This window comes from Eulemur rufifrons, chromosome 2 (assembly GCF_041146395.1).
Source record: "Eulemur rufifrons isolate Redbay chromosome 2, OSU_ERuf_1, whole genome shotgun sequence".
Classification (NCBI taxonomy): Eukaryota; Metazoa; Chordata; class Mammalia; order Primates; family Lemuridae; genus Eulemur; species Eulemur rufifrons.
Genome location: NC_090984.1, coordinates 66,930,372 through 66,949,279, shown reverse-complemented (window position 1 = coordinate 66,949,279; position 18,908 = coordinate 66,930,372). Strand labels below are relative to the sequence as shown.

The 18,908-nt window shown below is 35.9% G+C and overlaps 1 protein-coding gene across 1 annotated transcript in view; it reads left to right on the top strand.

Moving 5' to 3' along the window:
- Positions 1-18,908, top strand: part of HEATR5A (HEAT repeat containing 5A) — a 108,907-nt gene that overhangs the window by 6,465 nt on the left and 83,534 nt on the right. Inside the window, exons 2-5 of the mRNA XM_069486407.1 lie at positions 9,125-9,325; positions 10,987-11,198; positions 12,388-12,496; positions 17,916-18,065. Of these exons, the coding sequence (XP_069342508.1) occupies positions 9,200-9,325; positions 10,987-11,198; positions 12,388-12,496; positions 17,916-18,065 (597 nt within the window). The 5' untranslated portion in view covers positions 9,125-9,199. The remainder of the gene's footprint in view (positions 1-9,124; positions 9,326-10,986; positions 11,199-12,387; positions 12,497-17,915; positions 18,066-18,908) is intronic.

The following is an 18,908-nucleotide window of genomic DNA, read 5'->3' as shown; positions in this document are numbered from 1 at the left end:
GTTTGTATTTAGAATTCCGAATGTTAGATAATGTGATCCAAAATATTAATCAGAAATGGCCTCTCGTAAGTAGAAGGCCATACATATGCTTGTTACATCTCCTACTTCCAATAAAAAAAAATCCTGAATGGACACGCTGGAAGTTCTGACTCGGGGGGATGGGGATGGGGATGGATGTATACCTACATGACGAGTGCAATGCGCACTGTCTGGGGAATGGACACGCTTGAAGCTCTGGCTTGGGGGGATGGGGAGCATGGGCAATATATATAACCTGAACTTTTGTACCCCCATAATGAGCTGAAATAAAAAAACAAACAAAAAAATCCTGTCATAGTATGAACAAAAGGAATCTTTAAGTTTTTTGACATATAGTAGTTTTTAATGATTAGTATTTTGAAGATTATATTCTATAGAACACCAATTCCATGCGTTTCTTGTCAGGGAGAGGTCTATAGTTAAAATATGTTGAGAAACATTAAATGCATGTTGAAAAACACCCTTTTGTCATACACAGTGCACGTTACTGTATTACATGTATGGAAAAACACTGGTAAAGAAAACTGCAAATTTGGCATTTCCCAAAAGTCTTTCGATTTGATTTCTCCCCACCAACCCCCTCCCAACAGAACACTTGTTCTCATTTTTTGGCACTATTCTACAGAGCACTCTTTAGTAAACACTGCTTTATTTCTAGGTCTCTCTCTTAGTATGTAAAACTTTTAATCTGTAGTTTTTATAATTTTTAATGAGAGCCTAATATTCTTTGACCCTGTCAAACTTTAACCGTTTCTCTAGTGTTGGACTTAAAAGTTATTTCCAGTTTTTACTTTTACAGTGTTATAATTAACACTTTATTACTTCTTTTTTTTTTTTTTTTTTTTTTGAGACAGAGTCTCACTCTGTTGCCCGGGCTAGAGTGAGTGCCGTGGCATCAGCCTAGCTCACAGCAACCTCAAACTCCTGGGCTTAAGCGATCCTACTGTCTCAGCCTCCCGAGTAGCTGGGACTACAGGCATGCGCCACCATGCCCGGCTAATTTTTTGTATATATATATATTTTAGTTGTCCATATAATTTCTTTCTATTTTTAGTAGAGACGGGGTCTCACTCTTGCTCAGGCTGATCTTGAACTCCTGACCTCGAGCGATCCACCCGCCTCGGCCTCCCAGAGTGCTAGGATTATAGGCGTGAGCCACCGCGCCCGGCCACTTTATTACTTCTTATATTTTTCTTTTTCTTTCATTAACCAATTTTCAGAAACTGGATATTTCTGTCAAATGATTTTAATATTTTTGTGACATCTGATACATTTTTGTTTTCCAAAAGAGTTGGACCATGTACTGCCACTATTCATACAAAACTATCAGCTTTTCTAAAATCTCAGTATTGGCTATAAAAGTTTTTGTATTTGTAATATTAGATTTAATATACATACAATTTCGAACCATTCAGCTAAATGAAATTATTTCCTATTGAGTTTAAATCATTGTATAGTAAACATTTTAAAGTATTAGCTAATGATAACCAGTTTATATTTAGGGTTGTTATAGAGAATTAGAAAGACTAAGTTCATACAGATTAATGCCATAGGTTTGAATTTCATTGCCAGAGATTATCCTGCTCTTTTCTGAAACAAGTGATTTTTTTTTTTAGCCAAATTTTAAAATAGTGAGATTACTGTGGAAAGAAAGAAGCAGGATATTTCATACTCAAAGATGGAATCACAGTACAGACAAGATTTAAAAATCATCAAGCTGTAATTGTGTTAAAGAGCTCTAAAACTATAAATCACTTGCTTCAGTAACTATTTTACCCTAAATCTGTTGAAGTATAATGGTTAAGTGTGTCAGCAAACGAACTGTAGGATCCTGCCTATATAGCAAAGGGAAATGTAACAAAGGGACTTCATTTTCTCTCTACCAGGGGCAGCCTTCCTTAGGCAACATCTCAAGCATGACCTAATGCTTTGTGTAACTTATGAGTTCCTATTTCGTAACCTATAATTTTGAAAAGCCAGACTCACAAATGAGAATCTAAGGTCAGGGTAGAATGATCCAGCTTATTTCTAGATTAAAGCTAATTACTATATTTTGGGGAAAGGTTTGGATTTTAAGACTTGTCCTTTCTTCCTGAAGTATGACAGTCCTTAAGAGTTGTTTTTGTTTTCCCTTTCTAAGAGTGGGGGCGTGAGTGTCTTGCTGTGTTGCCCAGGCTATCCTCCAACTCCTCAGCCTTACTAGTAGCTAGCACTACAAGCACATGCCACCTAACTTTATGCTTTTTTTTTTTTTTTTTTTTTTACAAAAGCTTACTTTATGCTTTTTTTAACAAAACTGAGAAGCTAAAGACTGGAGGCTGAGTAGAGGCTGTTGTGGTGTTTTCTAGAGAAGTGAGAGTCAAAGAAAGTAATTGAAATTTAAGTATGAGACATATCTCAAAACTTTAGGCACTTGATACATTCTGGAATTAGTTTCATTTACTGCTTAATGACCTTTTCATTTTGTGAATTATTCTTTGTGTGCTCTGGAAGGAAAAAAACTAACAAGCCAGTCCAATAAACTTATCTTGTATCTGATGTCCTCCTTGATTATTTGTGATTTTCCTCTTTTCCATCTTGCAAATGATATGATCATTTTAAGAAATTAAAATGACCAACAAGATTAGGAATACTTTTTTTCCTCAATAAATTTCAACATGTTTCCAACTCTACCAAAACAGATCTATAAACCTTAGATAGAGAAAATTATGTTAGCACTCTGTACAAGGACTGGCATAATCAGCAGCTTGTATGTTTTCAGAGTTGAATTAACTCTGAAAAGTTAATTCATTTTCAGATGAGTTAAAACTATTGTTGGGAATATAGTTGTTAACAGCTCTTGGAGGTGGCTTTGAAGTAAGTTACTTTAGAATAGACAATCCTGGCCTTGGAAAATCATCCCCCTGCTGGTTCCTTTTTCTATTAGTAGTCAGTAATATTCACACACATGTGTTACTCTAGGCCAAGAAAGTCACTGGGTGAAAGGAAAGAATTCTATGCAAAGTACAGAAATTAGCCTCTTATATCCCATGTCTGATCTTTGAAGACTGAGCGTGGCACTTAAGTTGAATCATGAATTGCTAATATTCAGCCATTTTTTTAACCTATAAAAATGGCAATTTCATGTAGTTTAACTTATTGGTAGCTTACCTCCCCTACCAGCAGAGGGGAGTGATTTTGTTAAAGGAAATCTAGAACCAAGCATGGTGGCTCACGCCTGTAATCCTAGCACTCTGGGAGGCCGAGGCGGGCAGATGGTTTGAGCTCAGGAGTTCAAGACCAGCCTGAGCAAGAGCAGGACCCCGACTCTACTAAAAATAGAAAGAAATTATATGGACAACTAAAAATATATATAGAAAAAATTAGCTGGGCATGGTGGCGTGTGCCTGTAGTCCTGGCTACTCGGGAGGCTGAGGGAGGAGGATTGCTTGAGCTCAGGAGTTTGAGGTTGCTGTGAGCTAGGCTGACACCACGGCACTCTAGCCTGGACAACAGAGCAAGACACTGTCTCAAAAAAAATAAATAAAAAAATAAAGGAAATCTAGAAAGGCATTGTAATGCTCAGAATTTCTTTGAAGTCTCATGTTTTATTTTGAAATGTTTTATTTATTTTGCCTAATATTGCATATTAAATGTGTATTTTAATATAAAATAATATTTAGAATTAATGTTCAGGAGAAAATCTTTAAGTAAAATTTGATCCTCTAGTATTAATAATATGCTTCATGTTTATTCTGTTGGCACATTGCTGGGGTCATTCCAGTTTGAAAAGCATGATTTGGACAGGACGTTAGTTAGTACATTAGGTCTGGTTCCCGGTGCCTACATAGAAAACCTCAGGAATGAAAATTGTGATGGAATAAGTAGGAGTATCTATCATTTTATTTTTTTAATTTTTTTTCTTCTTTTTTAGTTGGTCAGATAATTTCTTTCTATTTTTTAGTAGAGACGGAGTCTCGCTCTTGCTCAGGCTGGTCTCGAACTCCTGACCTCCAGCGATCCACCCGCTTTGGCCTCCCAGAGTGCTAGGATTACAGGCGTGAGCCACCGCGCCCGGCCAGGAGTATCTATCATATACAAAGTACAGCAGTTATTATTAAAAAAGTAAATAGTGCCCAGAGAAACATGTAGTCTAAAAAGCATATAAAGGCCTTTATAACTAAGTTCAGTTATTGGTTCTAGGGTAAGCATATACAATATTTGGCTGTAAAGTAATGGAATTAGTATTCTTGTTTAACCTTTAAAAATACAGGATAAACGATCATGACAGGTACATGTTAATGTTTCTCCTTGGTGCACCTTGCTTAGGTCTAGAAGTTCCTTAGTTGATAGTAGTGTTTTGATTAATTACTACTTTCATGGAGAGTCATAATACACATTAACTTTATTAAATATCCTGGGAAATCTTTTAGATAAAAATCCCTAACTTTGTTTTAATGAGAGATTCCCAAACTATTAAAGCAAGGAACCTGATATTCTGTATTTGGAAAACAGTATAATAATACATATTAATAGTGCCATACTATCTATAAATTATCTGCAAATTCTAAGCTTTTTAAAAATGTCTGGCTTCTGAGATTTTTGAGAGGTTTGATTGGATGAAAGGGTGACAGCATAGTATATTGTGGTTAGAGCAAATATATCTAGAGTCAGATTGCTTAAGTATACAACCCAGGTTCAGTGTGACCTTAGCAAAGTTACTTAGCTTCTCTGTGCCTCAATTTCCTCATCTGTAAAATAGTGCTAATAAAAATAATTGCCTTATAGACAGTTTTGCACATTAGTCAAGAAAATAAATGTAATGCACTTAGAGTACAGCCTAGACTATAGTAAATATTCAGTAAATATTAGTAGCTCTTAAAAATGGCCGGCATTGCATTTAGAGCAACAGTTGTTTTATTCTTTTTTTAATTAATCTTTTTAGTGACAGAATCTTGCTCTGTCGCCCAGGCTGGAGTACAGTGGCACAATCATAGTGCACTGTAGCTGTGAACTCCTAGATTCAAGCGATCCTCCTGCCTCATCCTCCTGTCCTGAGTTAGCTAGGACTACAGCCATGTTGCACCATGCGTGACTAAGTTTTCTTTTTCTTTTTTTTTTGGAGTTACGGGGTCTCACTACATTGCTCAGGCAGGTCTCAAACTCCTGGCTTCAAGCAATCCTGCCTCAAGCCTCTCAAAAGTACTGGGATTACAGGCATAAGCCACTGCACCCAGCCTAGCAGTTGTTTCATGAAATCCTTTTTTCAAGTAGCAACTAACCATACTGTGAAAAATATATCTAAATATGTATTAATATATTAAATATATGTTCACTTTATAATTACTTTATATTCTCAACAGAAACATAAGAATGGAAAATAAGGGAAAAATACGCTTTTGTCAGTTATATGTAGGGTTGTAGTTATGATAAAGCACATAGCAGGTAACATTAACTGAATTTGTACACATCTTTCTAAAGTGAGATTTCAGATAAGAGCAGCAGGAGCATCTGTTATTTGCAAAATGTGTTTGCGTATCACATTGACAGGGCATATGTGGAGCTCTCAGGTGCATTTTAGACTTGGGCATTTAGATGTGAGATTAACAATAAGAATTGTTTACTTCCTTTAGGAGTAATTTTTATGAGGAATATATTGAGGGCATTAGAGATAACTTTATGCCTTGCTTATGATGTCAAGCTTTTTACTGAATTATTTATTATCACATTGTGTTAGCTTTTTTCCTTCTTGATAGGTCATTTTACACCACAGTATTGTTGCTGCCTAAGGAAAAATGTCTCTTCAGCAATCCTAATGACCTCTAGAAAGGATAATTTGACTCTTAAGATAGGAATTTGACTTGCCCTGGTAGTTATAAGAAATTTTCTCTTTGATACTGAGGTTATTTTTTTCCCTCAGTCATAGGTATTAAGTACAAACTTGATTTTCACCTTCCACATATATTTAGTAGATTTCTTTGAGAAATTATTTTTCTAGGATTTATTAACTTTATCCTTAATTGTGAATATTTCGGCTAACTTAAATTTAAGAAAGGAAAGGAGGGTTTTTGTGTTAGTTTCTGTTTTAAGAGATAGGGTCACACTCTGTCGCCCAGGCTGGAGTACAGTGGTGCAATCATAGCTCATCATAAACTTGAACTCTCCTACCTCAGCCTGTGGGGTAGGTAGGACTACAGGTGTGTACCCCTACACCCGGCTATTTTTTTTTATTAATATTTTTGTATAGAGACAGGATCTCTGTCACCCAGGCTGGTGTGCAGTGGCACAATCATTGCTCACTGTAGCCTTTCACTCCTGGGCTCAAGCAATGCTTCCAACTCACCCTCCCGAATTGCTGGGACTATAGGCACACGCCACCATGCCCAGCTAATTTTTTTGTTTTTTAAATTTTAAGTAGAGGTAGGGTCTCACTATGTTGCCCAGGCTGGTCTTGAACTCCTGGCCTCAAGCGATCCTCCCACCCTGGCCTCCCAAAGTGCTAGGATTACAGGTGTGAACCATCATGCCTCTCAGAAAGGAGGATTTTTTTAAAGCAAGAATCTAGAATTCATGTTGTCTTTATAAAAATGAATTTCTTAGCATTGTTAGCATTTTTCTTTGTTCCTTAAAAGTTACATTTCTGAAAATAACCTAAGTCTTTTTTTTTTTTTTTTTTTATAAACACTGTCAGTGCCCTGTCATGCATGGATGGTAATAGGCAGGTGGGTAGTGTTGATTGAGAGGGGACAACCTGGATGGCTAAAGCAGCACATGGACTTGAGAAGACAACGTTAGGTGGGAGAAAGCTGTCCTTTGGCTTCTGAGATAGTGTCATAGAATCTAGAATATTGGCCCAAGCCAAGGGACACAAGTACGGTAAAAGAGTAGGAGTTGAATACTTACATAGAAAATCCAAAGAAGTTAAATAAAACTTAAATAAAAACCCATAGAGGCTAGGCGCAGTGGCTCACACCTATAATCTTAGCATTCTGGGAGGCTGAGGCAGGAGGATCACTTGAGCTCAGGAGTTTGAGACCAGTCTGGCCAAGAGAGACCTCATCTCTACTAAAAATAGTAAAAATTAATCGGGTGTGGTGGTACATGCCTGTAGACCCAGCTACTCAGGAGGCTGAGGCAGGAGGCTAGCTTGAGCCCAGGAGTTTCAGGTTGCAGTGAGCTGTGGTGATGCCACTGCACTCTGGCCCGGGTGACAGAGTGAGACTCCGTCTCAAAAAATAAATAAAAGGCCATAGAAGTTGGCAAATAATGTAAGTGAATAAAGCAGGCTAGGTGGCAACTGTGGCCTGCTGGAGAGTCCTGCTCATTTTAGATTAAGCCATTTATGGCTGTATGGGAATATAGACCCAGATTTTTGTGTATAGTCTTCTCATGTTTAAATGTTAGCAACTAATTTTTTTCCCCAGTGCCTTACATGCCAAATTTGGTGGACAGCGAACCAGTTTGTGACTACTGTTTTTTAAAGACGATCTTCTTTTCAGTTACATAATAATTATGATGATCTAATACTTTAATTAATTTTATATTGGTAAACTCTCTGGGAGGAAAAAAAATGAAAGAATGGCCTTCCCTATGTCTCTCATCTATAATAATTTTTTCATACATCTTTACTTACTGGCTTCTCTGTAAAAGATTGAGATTTTTTTAGGGGAACGTGAGGCATGCATTTTAAATACTTTAGTTTAAGTGCCCGTAGCATTCTATTTATAGTTTTATGAAATTCAGTGACCGGTTTCTATTTAGTTTGGAATTCTACTCAGATTTGTTTTTGATACATTAGTACCCATTTTTTGTGTGTGTATGGTACCTTCTCTGTTGTTTAATGTGCCTGATAATGGCTGCTATTCCTCCTACAAGTAGTAGTAATTTTTTGTAGTTACTTACTTACATAATTTTTCCTACTTTTTTATTGTGATCTTTTAAAAAATGTAGAAAAATGAAGAAGAGTAAAATGATTACTCACATAGCCACTACTTATATTCAACTGTTAAAATTTTGCCATATTTTATGGTTGAGTGATTGATTTACTTAACTATTTGAAAGTCAGTTGCAGTAAAGCATTTGCCTCCTAAAAATAAAAAATTCTGCTCATAATCACAATGCCATCTTATAAATTTGTGTGTGAATATGTGTGTGTATGTATATACACACACATTTAAATGTTGTGTTTGTTCTGTAACGGCACCTGCGTGTATCCAGGAGATGCTGATGAATAAAACAAACCAAATAAACCTCCTGTGTCTTCTGTTGATTATTTACTACAACAAAATTAAGGCTACATTGGATCTCAGTCAGAGCAGCCATGCTCTTTATTGCTGCAATTCCTGAACAACATCCATTCAAGTGCCTTCAGGAAAAAAAAAAAAAAAGTTTGCTTTCACAAGGCTCTCAGAGATAAGGAGACTATCTACTAGTTGGGACAGGACTCTTTCGTAAAGGGGAGCAGATGCTAATGGGCTTAAGTCCCTCTCTTCATGGTTTGGATCTCCAGGTAAATGACAGGGCATGTACCTAAGGCAAAGGCCCAGAGAATTTTAGTAAGAGGTCTGGATATTTGGTCATTAGTTAATATGCACCTATTACCTATTTTAGTAGAAGGTATTTAAACTACAAGGAAAACTGAAAACCTAACACTGAGTACTCTAAACTTAAAATTTCCAGAATTTTAGTGGATTGTCTCTTTCATTTAGCACGTTTTTGCATATGAGTGCCAGTAATGCTACTCTATTTTGCCTTCTGCTTTCTTAAAAAAGGAGTACAGGCCAGGCACTGGGAGGTCAAGGCAGAGGATTGCTTGAGCCCAGGCTTCGAGGTTACAGGAAACTGATGAGGCCACTGCACTCTAGACTGGGTGACAGAGCAAGATCCTGTCTCAGGGGGAAAAAAAAAGAGTACAGAATACAAAGGTGGATTTTTGTGTCATTGTTAACTAGAACTTATTATCGGGATTTTCTCAGATTCACCTTAGAGCAGTTATAAAAAGTGTATACATTTAATTATGTTTTCACTTTTCTGTGACAGATTTCTAGTATTATGACTGTTTTCGTTTTTACTTTCGTTTAAATTTCGTTATTTTCCTCTATTGCAGATTTTTGTTCCTAGGGACATCAACTGACAATTAATGAGAAGAATTGTGACCAGCTAGGAGAATTTGCTGCAAGGAATGGAATTAGCTCATAGCTTATTGCTGAATGAAGCCGCATGCAGTCAACTAGGTGACGTTCAGAAAGCAGAGTTTATTTTTGAGTGGTTGAGATATTTGGAGAAGCTCTTGCTAGCAACCAGCAGGGTGGGTAAAAATGATGAAAGCTGTTTTTTTGTTTGTTTGTTTTTTAAGTGTTCTTTAATGTTAGTTCCTTTGGTTTGCTTTTCTAGTTTTGTCCAGAATAACCTAAATTACCTTTAAAGTGCTAGACATTGTTAAGACTTAAGGAAATATAGTAAAATTTTGGCCCCCATTGACATTTTTACCATTATAAGAGCTTTGCTCCATTCAAAAAAGCAGAAAGAAACTAGCTAATATTTTTGGTATTATTTTAAAATATATGAAACATTAACTACAACCACATTGTATTATGTACTTCATTTTCATTATCTTGTGTCCTTCCATGCTGCACTATAGTGCTAAATAATGTAATGGGAGTTTCACTTAAAAAAAAAGTGCGAAGACTTTAAGGGGACTATGAATTGAAGAGCCTTAGGATAAACATATTCTCTCTTAAAAGCTCATGAAATGGGTACCAAAAAAGAAAACTGACTACTCATACCCTTCACCTATATTGAGTAGTTGTTAACATTTCTCCAGGTTTGCTTGACTGATTTACTAAGTGGTTGAAGTGGGATTTTACTTCTAAATACTCTAGCGTACATCTCCTAAAAATAAAGACATTTCTCTTACAGCACCATGTGTAATAATAAAGCGGTACAAAAACACTAATCATGGAGACATTTAGAATTTAACAAAAGACAAATTTTGTCAATTGGGAAAAAAAAAAAAAACCCAGCATTCCAAAACACATCCTTGTCTGAGACAACAGGAAATTATGACTCTGGTTATCATGAAGTAAAACATTTGATAAGTTTGCTGATGTTTAAGAGAAAGAAAAATAAAAGCAACTTCTAGATTTGAAAAAAAATTTTTTTAAAAAGACAAAATTTTATATACTAAATTAACAAATATTTCATTGTGGAATTTTAGGTCTGAGTGAGCACCTGAATACTATTAGCTTTGTAATGATATGCTGTACTCCTTTTTTAGATAGCGGACAGGGAAAAGAGAATAACATTAACATTTATATGCATAAGCTTGCAAAAAGAAAACTGCACTAAATTTAGAAATAAGTCTGAATAAAATAGGTAACCATTATAAGGTCAGCTTTAGTTAAAATTATAGGTTACTGCTTTATTTATGCAGATATATATGAGGGAGTTAGGCTTAATAACTAAGAATCTTTAAAGGGCAAATTTGGGCATGGTGGCATGTGTGTGTAGTTCCAGCTCCTCTGGAGGCTGAGGCAGGAGGTTTGCTTGAGCTCAGGAGTTCAAGGCTATAGTGCACCATGATCATGCATGTAAGTAGCTCTGCACCAGCCTGGGCATCAGGGAGACTCAGTCTCTATTAAAAAACAAATTTGTTGTATCTTTTAAACAAAAGAAGATTTAGAATAAATAGAGCTCTAATCTTTGTTAACAGAGACTAAAGTGTAGTCTGGTTCAGAATTGTTGTTGTTGGTTTTTTTTTTTTTTTTTTTTTTTTTGAGACACTAGCAGGGCAACAAACTACCTGTTAGGGTGGCATGATGACCATGCCACCAACTTACCTGTAACTTTTAGTCAAAATAGTTTTGTATTTTTCTAGAGCCTTTTTTGTTCTTAAGTGTATGAAATAAAAATGAGAGGATTACATATAAATTGTGTTGACTTTTAATTGTCTTTTTGTTACCTTTCTAGAGTGATGTAAGGGAGAAACAGAAGACTCTTGTTGAGCAGCTCCTGTCTTTGTTGAACAGCTCCCCAGGGCCTCCTACCCGCAAACTCCTTGCTAAGAATCTCGCTATACTTTATAGTATTGGTGACACATTCTCTGTTTACGAGACAATAGATAAATGTAATGATCTTATTCGTAGCAAAGATGATTCTCCAAGTTATCTTCCCACTAAACTGTAAGTTAAACATTAAAACAGAACAGAAAACAAAATATTGCTTCCTTGTTGTATCATTTTTATAAAGTACCCAAACTACTTGACGGTTACTATGAAACTGAATACAAATTCAGTTTTATTCATTTTTAAATCTAACTTTTTTAGACCTTACGAAGTCTAGATTTGAGCTTTAAAACATTTTCCTAAAATTTTAGCAGTCAGTATTTAAGAAAAAGATATTTTAAATTCTTCATATTTTGGATTTTTTTTTAGTTTATTAGTTCTTAGTAGTGAAAATTGATAATAAATATGTAGAAAAATACTCTTCTAAGATCCTAAAAAGAATAGCTCAATTTCTTTCTCAAGGCATTTAGTTCATTTTATCACCTATTATTTTAGAAAAGGCAGTGAGCCATGTATGGTTCTACTATAGTAATTCTATAGAAATTTTTAGTTTATAACAGAATGTAATCTCCCATGAAAAGTGTTCAGATTTCAAACTTGGTGAGAACATTATTTCTTTTTTTTACTTATCTTTTAAGTTCATCTTTGATTATCTAGTGTATGAAACCAGGTTCTATTGAAATATTTTGTAGAATTTTGTTTTGTAACACATTTGAGAGAGTGGAATCTTCTTTGGGCTGAGGTTTAGGTTAACTAAAGATTGATACAGCCTTATGAAAGTCTTGTTATGGAAAATATAATCATTGCACATTCACCTAAGTGTCATGCCTTAGGATTTAACCGCAGAGTAGATTCTGGGAAATTTTATCCTTTCAAAGTGAAATTAAATAGTTAAAACTTTTTTCAACAAATGATACCAGGACAACTAGATAGCCACATGCAAAAGAATGAAATTGGACCCTTCTATCCCACCGTATTAAAAAATTCTATTCAAAATGGATCATAGATCTAAATGTAACAGCTAAAACTATAAAACTCTTAGGAAAAAACATAGGAGTAAATCTTCATGACCTTGAATCAGGCAGTGGTTTCTTAGATATAACACCAAAAATACAAATGACAAAAGAAAATATAGGTAAATTTTTGTCACAATGAAAAACATTTGTGTTTCAAAAAATACTACTGAGAAAGTGAAAAGAAAACAGAATATGGAAAAAATTTTAAATAGTCACTTTTACATATTCTAACATTTTTTTATTCCTATTTTTTTAGCCATGACTAATTTCTAATTTAAATGTTTTTTCAGTGCTGCTGTGGTATGCTTGGGTTCCTTGTACAAGAAGTTGGGTAGAATACTGGGGAACACCTTTACTGATACAGTGGGGAATATTCTTAAAGCTATGAAGAGTGCAGAGGTAAGTAACTACAAGTTCAGCCAAAGAATAAAAAGATTGCATTTTATAGGTTTATGCTTTCTTAGACTTTACAAATGACAGGCGTCTATAGATGTGTATATAAATATATCTGTAAATTATTACTAGGTGATATACAATATGTACTCTATGTATTGAATCCCTGTCGGAAAAGTAATAATCCAAGAGAATTGTGTACTCATGTAAATCCAAATAGGCAAAAACTAAGGTATTTCGCTGGCCGACCCATCCCTGCTCCTTCCTCTCACTCCACCTTTTCCATTTAATACTACTTACTAGTGCCAGAGCAATTACTTGTTACTACATAGTTACTAACTACTATATACCTGATGGATGGATTGCTTACTGTATAAACATCAGAAGAGAGTAAGGAATATAATTGGGGAGAAGGAGTGTGGAGGATAGAAGTGTGATCAGGATGATCTTTTAATTGGCAGGGGAATATATTTTCAACCTTATCCTCCTTGTTGATATGTTTGCATCATTTACTACTGTGGAACACACTTTGTTTTTGAGGCTCTCTCTTCATTTGACTTCCAAGATATGGTAATTTCTTGCCAAAAAGCATTTGTATCTTTGTATATCAAAAGTTTTCAATCGGTGGTCCTTAATATGTATGGATAACTTAGTACCTTTAAATATAAAAATAATACATTAGTTACTCATCTTATCTTAGAAAAATAGTCTAGAAAATAGTTCTGAAATAATTTATAGAAATGCTCAATGGTCATATGCACATTTTTAAAAATTAATAAGACAAAACATGGGAAAATTCAAATATGAAATATGTTAAATTTCAAGGAAGATATCGCTGATTCAAGAACTTTTTAGAAGTGAAGTCTGTAACATAAAACTGGTGAGAAAATCTGCTTAGCAGATCACTCCTCAGCAGTACTTTCCTAAATGATTAAAGAAGATCATTTAGGAGAAGAGATTTTTTAACACCATAAATCTGGTTTTATTTAAAAGCTGATGTCTGTAAGAAATTTAATGTACTGGAATATAGCTATTTTAAACTTTCTTTTTCTTAACACCATTGGTTAAGCTGTAATACTTTTTAGGCCCCTTGGTTAACAGGGGATTACTCTATAGGTATCAAACATTTTAATGGTATTGGTAAATATTTTATTGCTTTCCTATTTTTTGTCTTTATGATTTAGTTGGTCAGTTACCACATTTCAGAGATATCAAAAGGGATTCCTGTCTTTGATCTGTACCCATCAGTGATAAACATTTGAAACTGGAATAAAAGAAAGTTCAGAAGTTCCCATTAGCACCCATTTTACTGTATATACCTATGACTCTTGTGCTCTTTTAAACAAAGATAAATTAATAATATTATTATGAAAGTGATGCTGCTTGATGCTGTTGTCTTCTTCCAACTTTATCTACCTTCAATGGTCTTAACTTCCTAGGTTATAGAGATCATTTGGGGCATTTAGTAAAACAATAATACAAGTAGCTGTTTCTTGACTATTTACTATGTGCTAGGCACTATAGTGAATGTTTACCCTATGATATTCATCTTATCCTTATTTTATAGATGAGGAAATAAGAACAACTTAAAAGTCACACAGCTACTGAGGGTCACAGACAAGTTCAAACCCAGGTGTTTTTAATTCTAAACCTGAGACTTCTGAGTTAAACATCACAACTAATAAGTGATAAAATATTAATAGCTGCCAAATCTTTTGAGCATTTGCTGTATATCTGGCATTGTTCTAAGCACTTTATATGTATTAACTAATTTGCTTCTTATATGATGTGGAAACTATTATCTCCATTTTACAAATAAAGAAACAGATTTGCCCCAGGTTATATAGCTAGTAGATATCAGACCCTGCATTCTTTCATTTTTTTAAAATTGTTTTTTTAATAGATTTAGGGGGTACAAATGTTTTTTTGTACATGGATGAATTGTATAGTGGAGAAGTCTAGGCTTTTAGTGTACCCATCACCTGAATCATGTACATGGTACCCAATAGGTAATTTTTCATCCTATACATCTCTTTCCTAGCCTCCCCCTTCTGAGTCTCCAGTGTCCATTATGTCACTCTGTATGACCATGCATACCCATTGCTTAGCTCCCACTTACAAGTGAGAACATGTGGTGTTTGATTTTTTTGTTCCTTGGTTAATGCACTTAGAATAATGGCCTCCAGTTCCATCCAAGCTGCTACAAGAGAAATTATTTCATTCTTTTTGATGGCTGAGTAGTATTCCATGGTATATATACATTTTCTTTATCCACTCAACAGTTGATGGGCACTTAAGTTGATTCCATCTTTGCAATTGTGAATTGTGCTGCCATAAACATATGTTTGGGTGTCTTTTTAATAAAATGATTTCTTTGGCTGGGCATGGTGGCTCACGCCTGTAATCCTAGCACTCTGGAAGGCTTGCTTGAGCTCAGAGTTTGAGACCAGCCTGAGCAAGAGTGAGACCCCATCTCTAAAAAAACAAAAAATCTCTTTTCCTCTGAGACCCTGCATTCTTAATATGTTATATCATATTATACCAACCATTTATTGCATCCTTAAAGACATACAAACTTTGTGCTGGGCACTTTTCATATAATTTTATTTAATCTTCACATCAAACCCTGTGAAAATTTTTTTTCATCATTGCCTTTATCTTATAGGTAGGAAAACTGAGGTATTTCATGAAAAATGAAGTCCATTTTACACTGTATAGTATAGTCAAAGATCTTGAAATAGAATTGGTATCTTAACTGTCATTTCTCACCTTTAATCAATAAACATTATTCATCTTTAAAAGAGGTAAAAAAAAATTTCATATTAAACATACTGAAAATAAACGTCATTAATTAAACACCTCATCTCTCTAACCTTTTTTCACTCATTAACTAACACTCCAGAATAAAAATAATGATGGTTTTTGTTATGGCTTCATATTTCTTTAAAATATTAACTAAAATAGATTGCATTTGGAAAACATAATAATTAATGCCATTTGATTTTAAAAAGAAGTTTATTTATTTTTTTTTTTTTTGAGACAAAGTCTCGCTCTGTTGCCCTGGCTAAAGTGCTGTGGCGTCAGCCTAGCTCACAGCAACCTCAAACTCCTGGGCTTAGGCAATCCTTCTGCCTCAGCCACCTGAGTAGCTGGGACTACAGGCATGTGCCACCATGCCCGGCTAATTTTTTTCTCTATATATTTTTAGTTGTCCAGATAATTTCTTTCTATTTTTAGTAGAGACGGAGTCTCGCTCTTGCTCAGGCTGGTCTTGAACTCCTGACCTCGAGCTATCCTCCTGCCTTGGCCTCCCAGAGTGCTAGGATTACAGGCGTGAGCCACTGCACCCAGCCAAGAAGTGTATCTTAATCATCAAGCTAAAGACATAACAAGAAAAAAATGACATTATCACTTGAAGGTTGTCCTAGTCTACTGTTCACCATCTCATCAGACACTCTTAAATTAATTCCAACAGAAAGTCTAAGAAATTCATGGATCAACCTCCAAAGCACATCAGGCAAAGTGCTAATACACTGGACAATTAGAACAATGGCAGCAGAACATCTTATTTTAAACTTTTGAGATAATAAAACAGTATAGAAGTGGGAATGTTTGTGAAATCTTTTTTCTTGTTTTGGTAACAAGATCATTAATACTTTATAAACTTTGTGCTTGTGGCACACTGTAAGGTTTAAGGAATAAAATAAGAGAGCTCCATGTTACACTTGAAATAAGAAACGCTGCATTACTTTTATGGGCACAAAGTTCCTTAAATGTCAAGAAAGTTTAGTCAACCCTTAATATTTATTAGAACTCCTTCAAGTAGTAGAAACAAGCAGCACCCTACAAATGGCTTTTACTACTTAGTTCTTAGGATAAACATGGCTATACTGTGAACAGCCACATGTGTATCATAAAGATGGCAATTGTACATCATTACTTGGTGAAATTTCTTGCCTTTATGATTTCTTGTCTTTTTTTCAGTAGACAAAAAAATTGCTAAAAAGTCTGAGTCTGAATCTTCTAACTATACAGCTCATTACCTGGTAAAGACTGGAGCATCCCATCAGTAGTTAATACAGTCATCGGCAGCCATCTTTCCACCCCTTCTAATGCATGATCCAAAGCAAATATGTGCAAGTCAAAGAGGCAAAGTTTTCAAGTCATCTTATTTCATAGAACTACGGTAGTGCCAACGAAATGTCTTTTGATATGAAACTTTCAGTTGCTTCTGATGGAGATGACTACTGGCATCCCACCACCTCAGCCAACTCAGGGTATATGGGCAGCAGCTAGCGCAAGCAGCACACGAAGAAAGCAAGTGCTGCCATGTGTGAAATGTGTGAGCCAGACACTCTAGTTGTGCAGTGCCCAGATGCTGAGCGTGCTGTTGAGGTGCACACACAGCCACAGGGAGGGACATGGGCCAGGTGTGCCAGGTGCCAGGCCTGGTGGCAGCGTGAACAGACAACTAGGCTCTGATGCGGGCCCCCTCCAGGGCAGTAGCTGAAAGTTGTGTTGACATGTAATATATACAGATAATACTTTTCAAATAGTAAATACTTTCTCTTTTATTTTTTTATTTTTATTTATTTATTTGAGACAAGAGTCTTGCTCTGCCACCTGGGTTAGGGTGCAGTGGCGTCATCATAGCTCACTGCAACCTCAAACTCTTAGGCTCCAGTGATCCTCCTGCCTCATCCTCCCCAGGAGCTGGGAGTATAGGTGCATGTGCCACCACACTCAGCTAATTTTTTTCTATTTTTGGTAGAGATGTGGTCTTGCTTTTGCTTAGGCTGGTCTGGAACTCCTAGCCTCAAACAATCTTCCTGCCTCAGCCTCCAAGAGTGCTAGGATTACAGGAGTGAGCCACTGACCTTGGCCTCAAATAATAAATACTTTTTTTTTTTTTTTTTTTTTTTTGAGACAGAGTCTCACTTTGTTGCCCGGACTAGAGTGCCGTGGCATCAAGCTCACAGCAACCTCAAACTCCTGGGCTTAAGCAATCCTTCTGCCTCAGCCTCCCAAGTAGCTGGGACTACAGGCATGCGCCACCATGCCCAGCTAATTTTTTTTCTATATGTATAATTTTAGCTGTCCAGATCTTTTCTTTCTATTTTTAGTAGAGATGGGATCTTGCTCTTGCTCAGGCTGGTGTTGAACTCCTGACCTTGAGCAATCCTCCCGCCTCGGCCTCCCAGAGTGCTAGGATTATAGGTGTGAGCCACCGCGCCTGGCTAAATCATAAATACTTTATGAAATAGTAACTGTTAATGTTTCTTGATGTTAGAATGGGTTTACTATGCACAAAAATCTGGGTATTTCTCTAATATGTGAGATAAATATCAATGCTTAATGCTATTCTTCACTGTGGAATTATTTTTCCTATTTAGTCTTTAAATTTTTATTTTTTTATTTTTGTTAGTCTCAAGGCCGCTATGAGATTATGCTGAGTCTACAAAATATATTGAATGGACTAGGAGCTGCCGCTACACCTTGCCACAGGGATGTTTACAAAGCTGCTAGATCCTGCTTGACAGATAGATCCATGGCTGTTCGTTGTGCTGCTGCAAAGGTAAAATGATCTAATAAGCAGACTTTCTACAAATTAATATCAGGAAAATTAATCAGATTGTCTCTGTAAAACTGTTAGTAACAGCTACATGATTTCAGAGCTACAATTTTGGTAAATCAGCTAGAACTGTCTGTCTCATTTTAACATGTGAGGAAACTGCGGCCGAGAGTTACATGAATTTCCCAAGGTTCAAGTAGTTGGCAACACATTGTCAGAGGGTAGGAAATTCAATTCCAGACTCTTTTTTTTTTTTTTTTTTCAGCTTATTATGGGGGGTACAAAAGTTCAGGTTACATACGTTGTCCATGTACCGCCTATCCCCCCAAGTCAGAGCTCCAGGCGTGTCCATTCCCCAGACAGTGCGCACTGGACTCATCATGTAGGCATACACCCATCCCCTCCCCCCACCCCCCACCACAGTCTGATATCCGATTGGTATCATTCCCAGATGTGAATTTAGGTGATGATCAGGGAAACCAATTTTCTGGTGAATACATATGATGCTTGTTTTTCCATTCTTGGGATACTTCACTTAATATAATGAGTTCCAACTCTCTCCAGGAGAACCATACAGATGTCGTGTCTCTGTTATTTCTTATAGCTGAGTAATATTCCATGGTATACATATACCACAGTTTACTAATCCAATCATGAATTGATGGGCATTTGGGTTGTTTCCACATCTTTGTGATTGTGAATTGTGCTGCTATAAACATTCGGGTACAGGTGTCTTTGTCATAGAATGACTTATGTTCTTTTGGGTAGATGCCCAATAATGGGATTGCTGGATCGAATGGTAGGTCTATTTGAATCTGTTTAAGGTATCTCCATAATGCTTTCCAC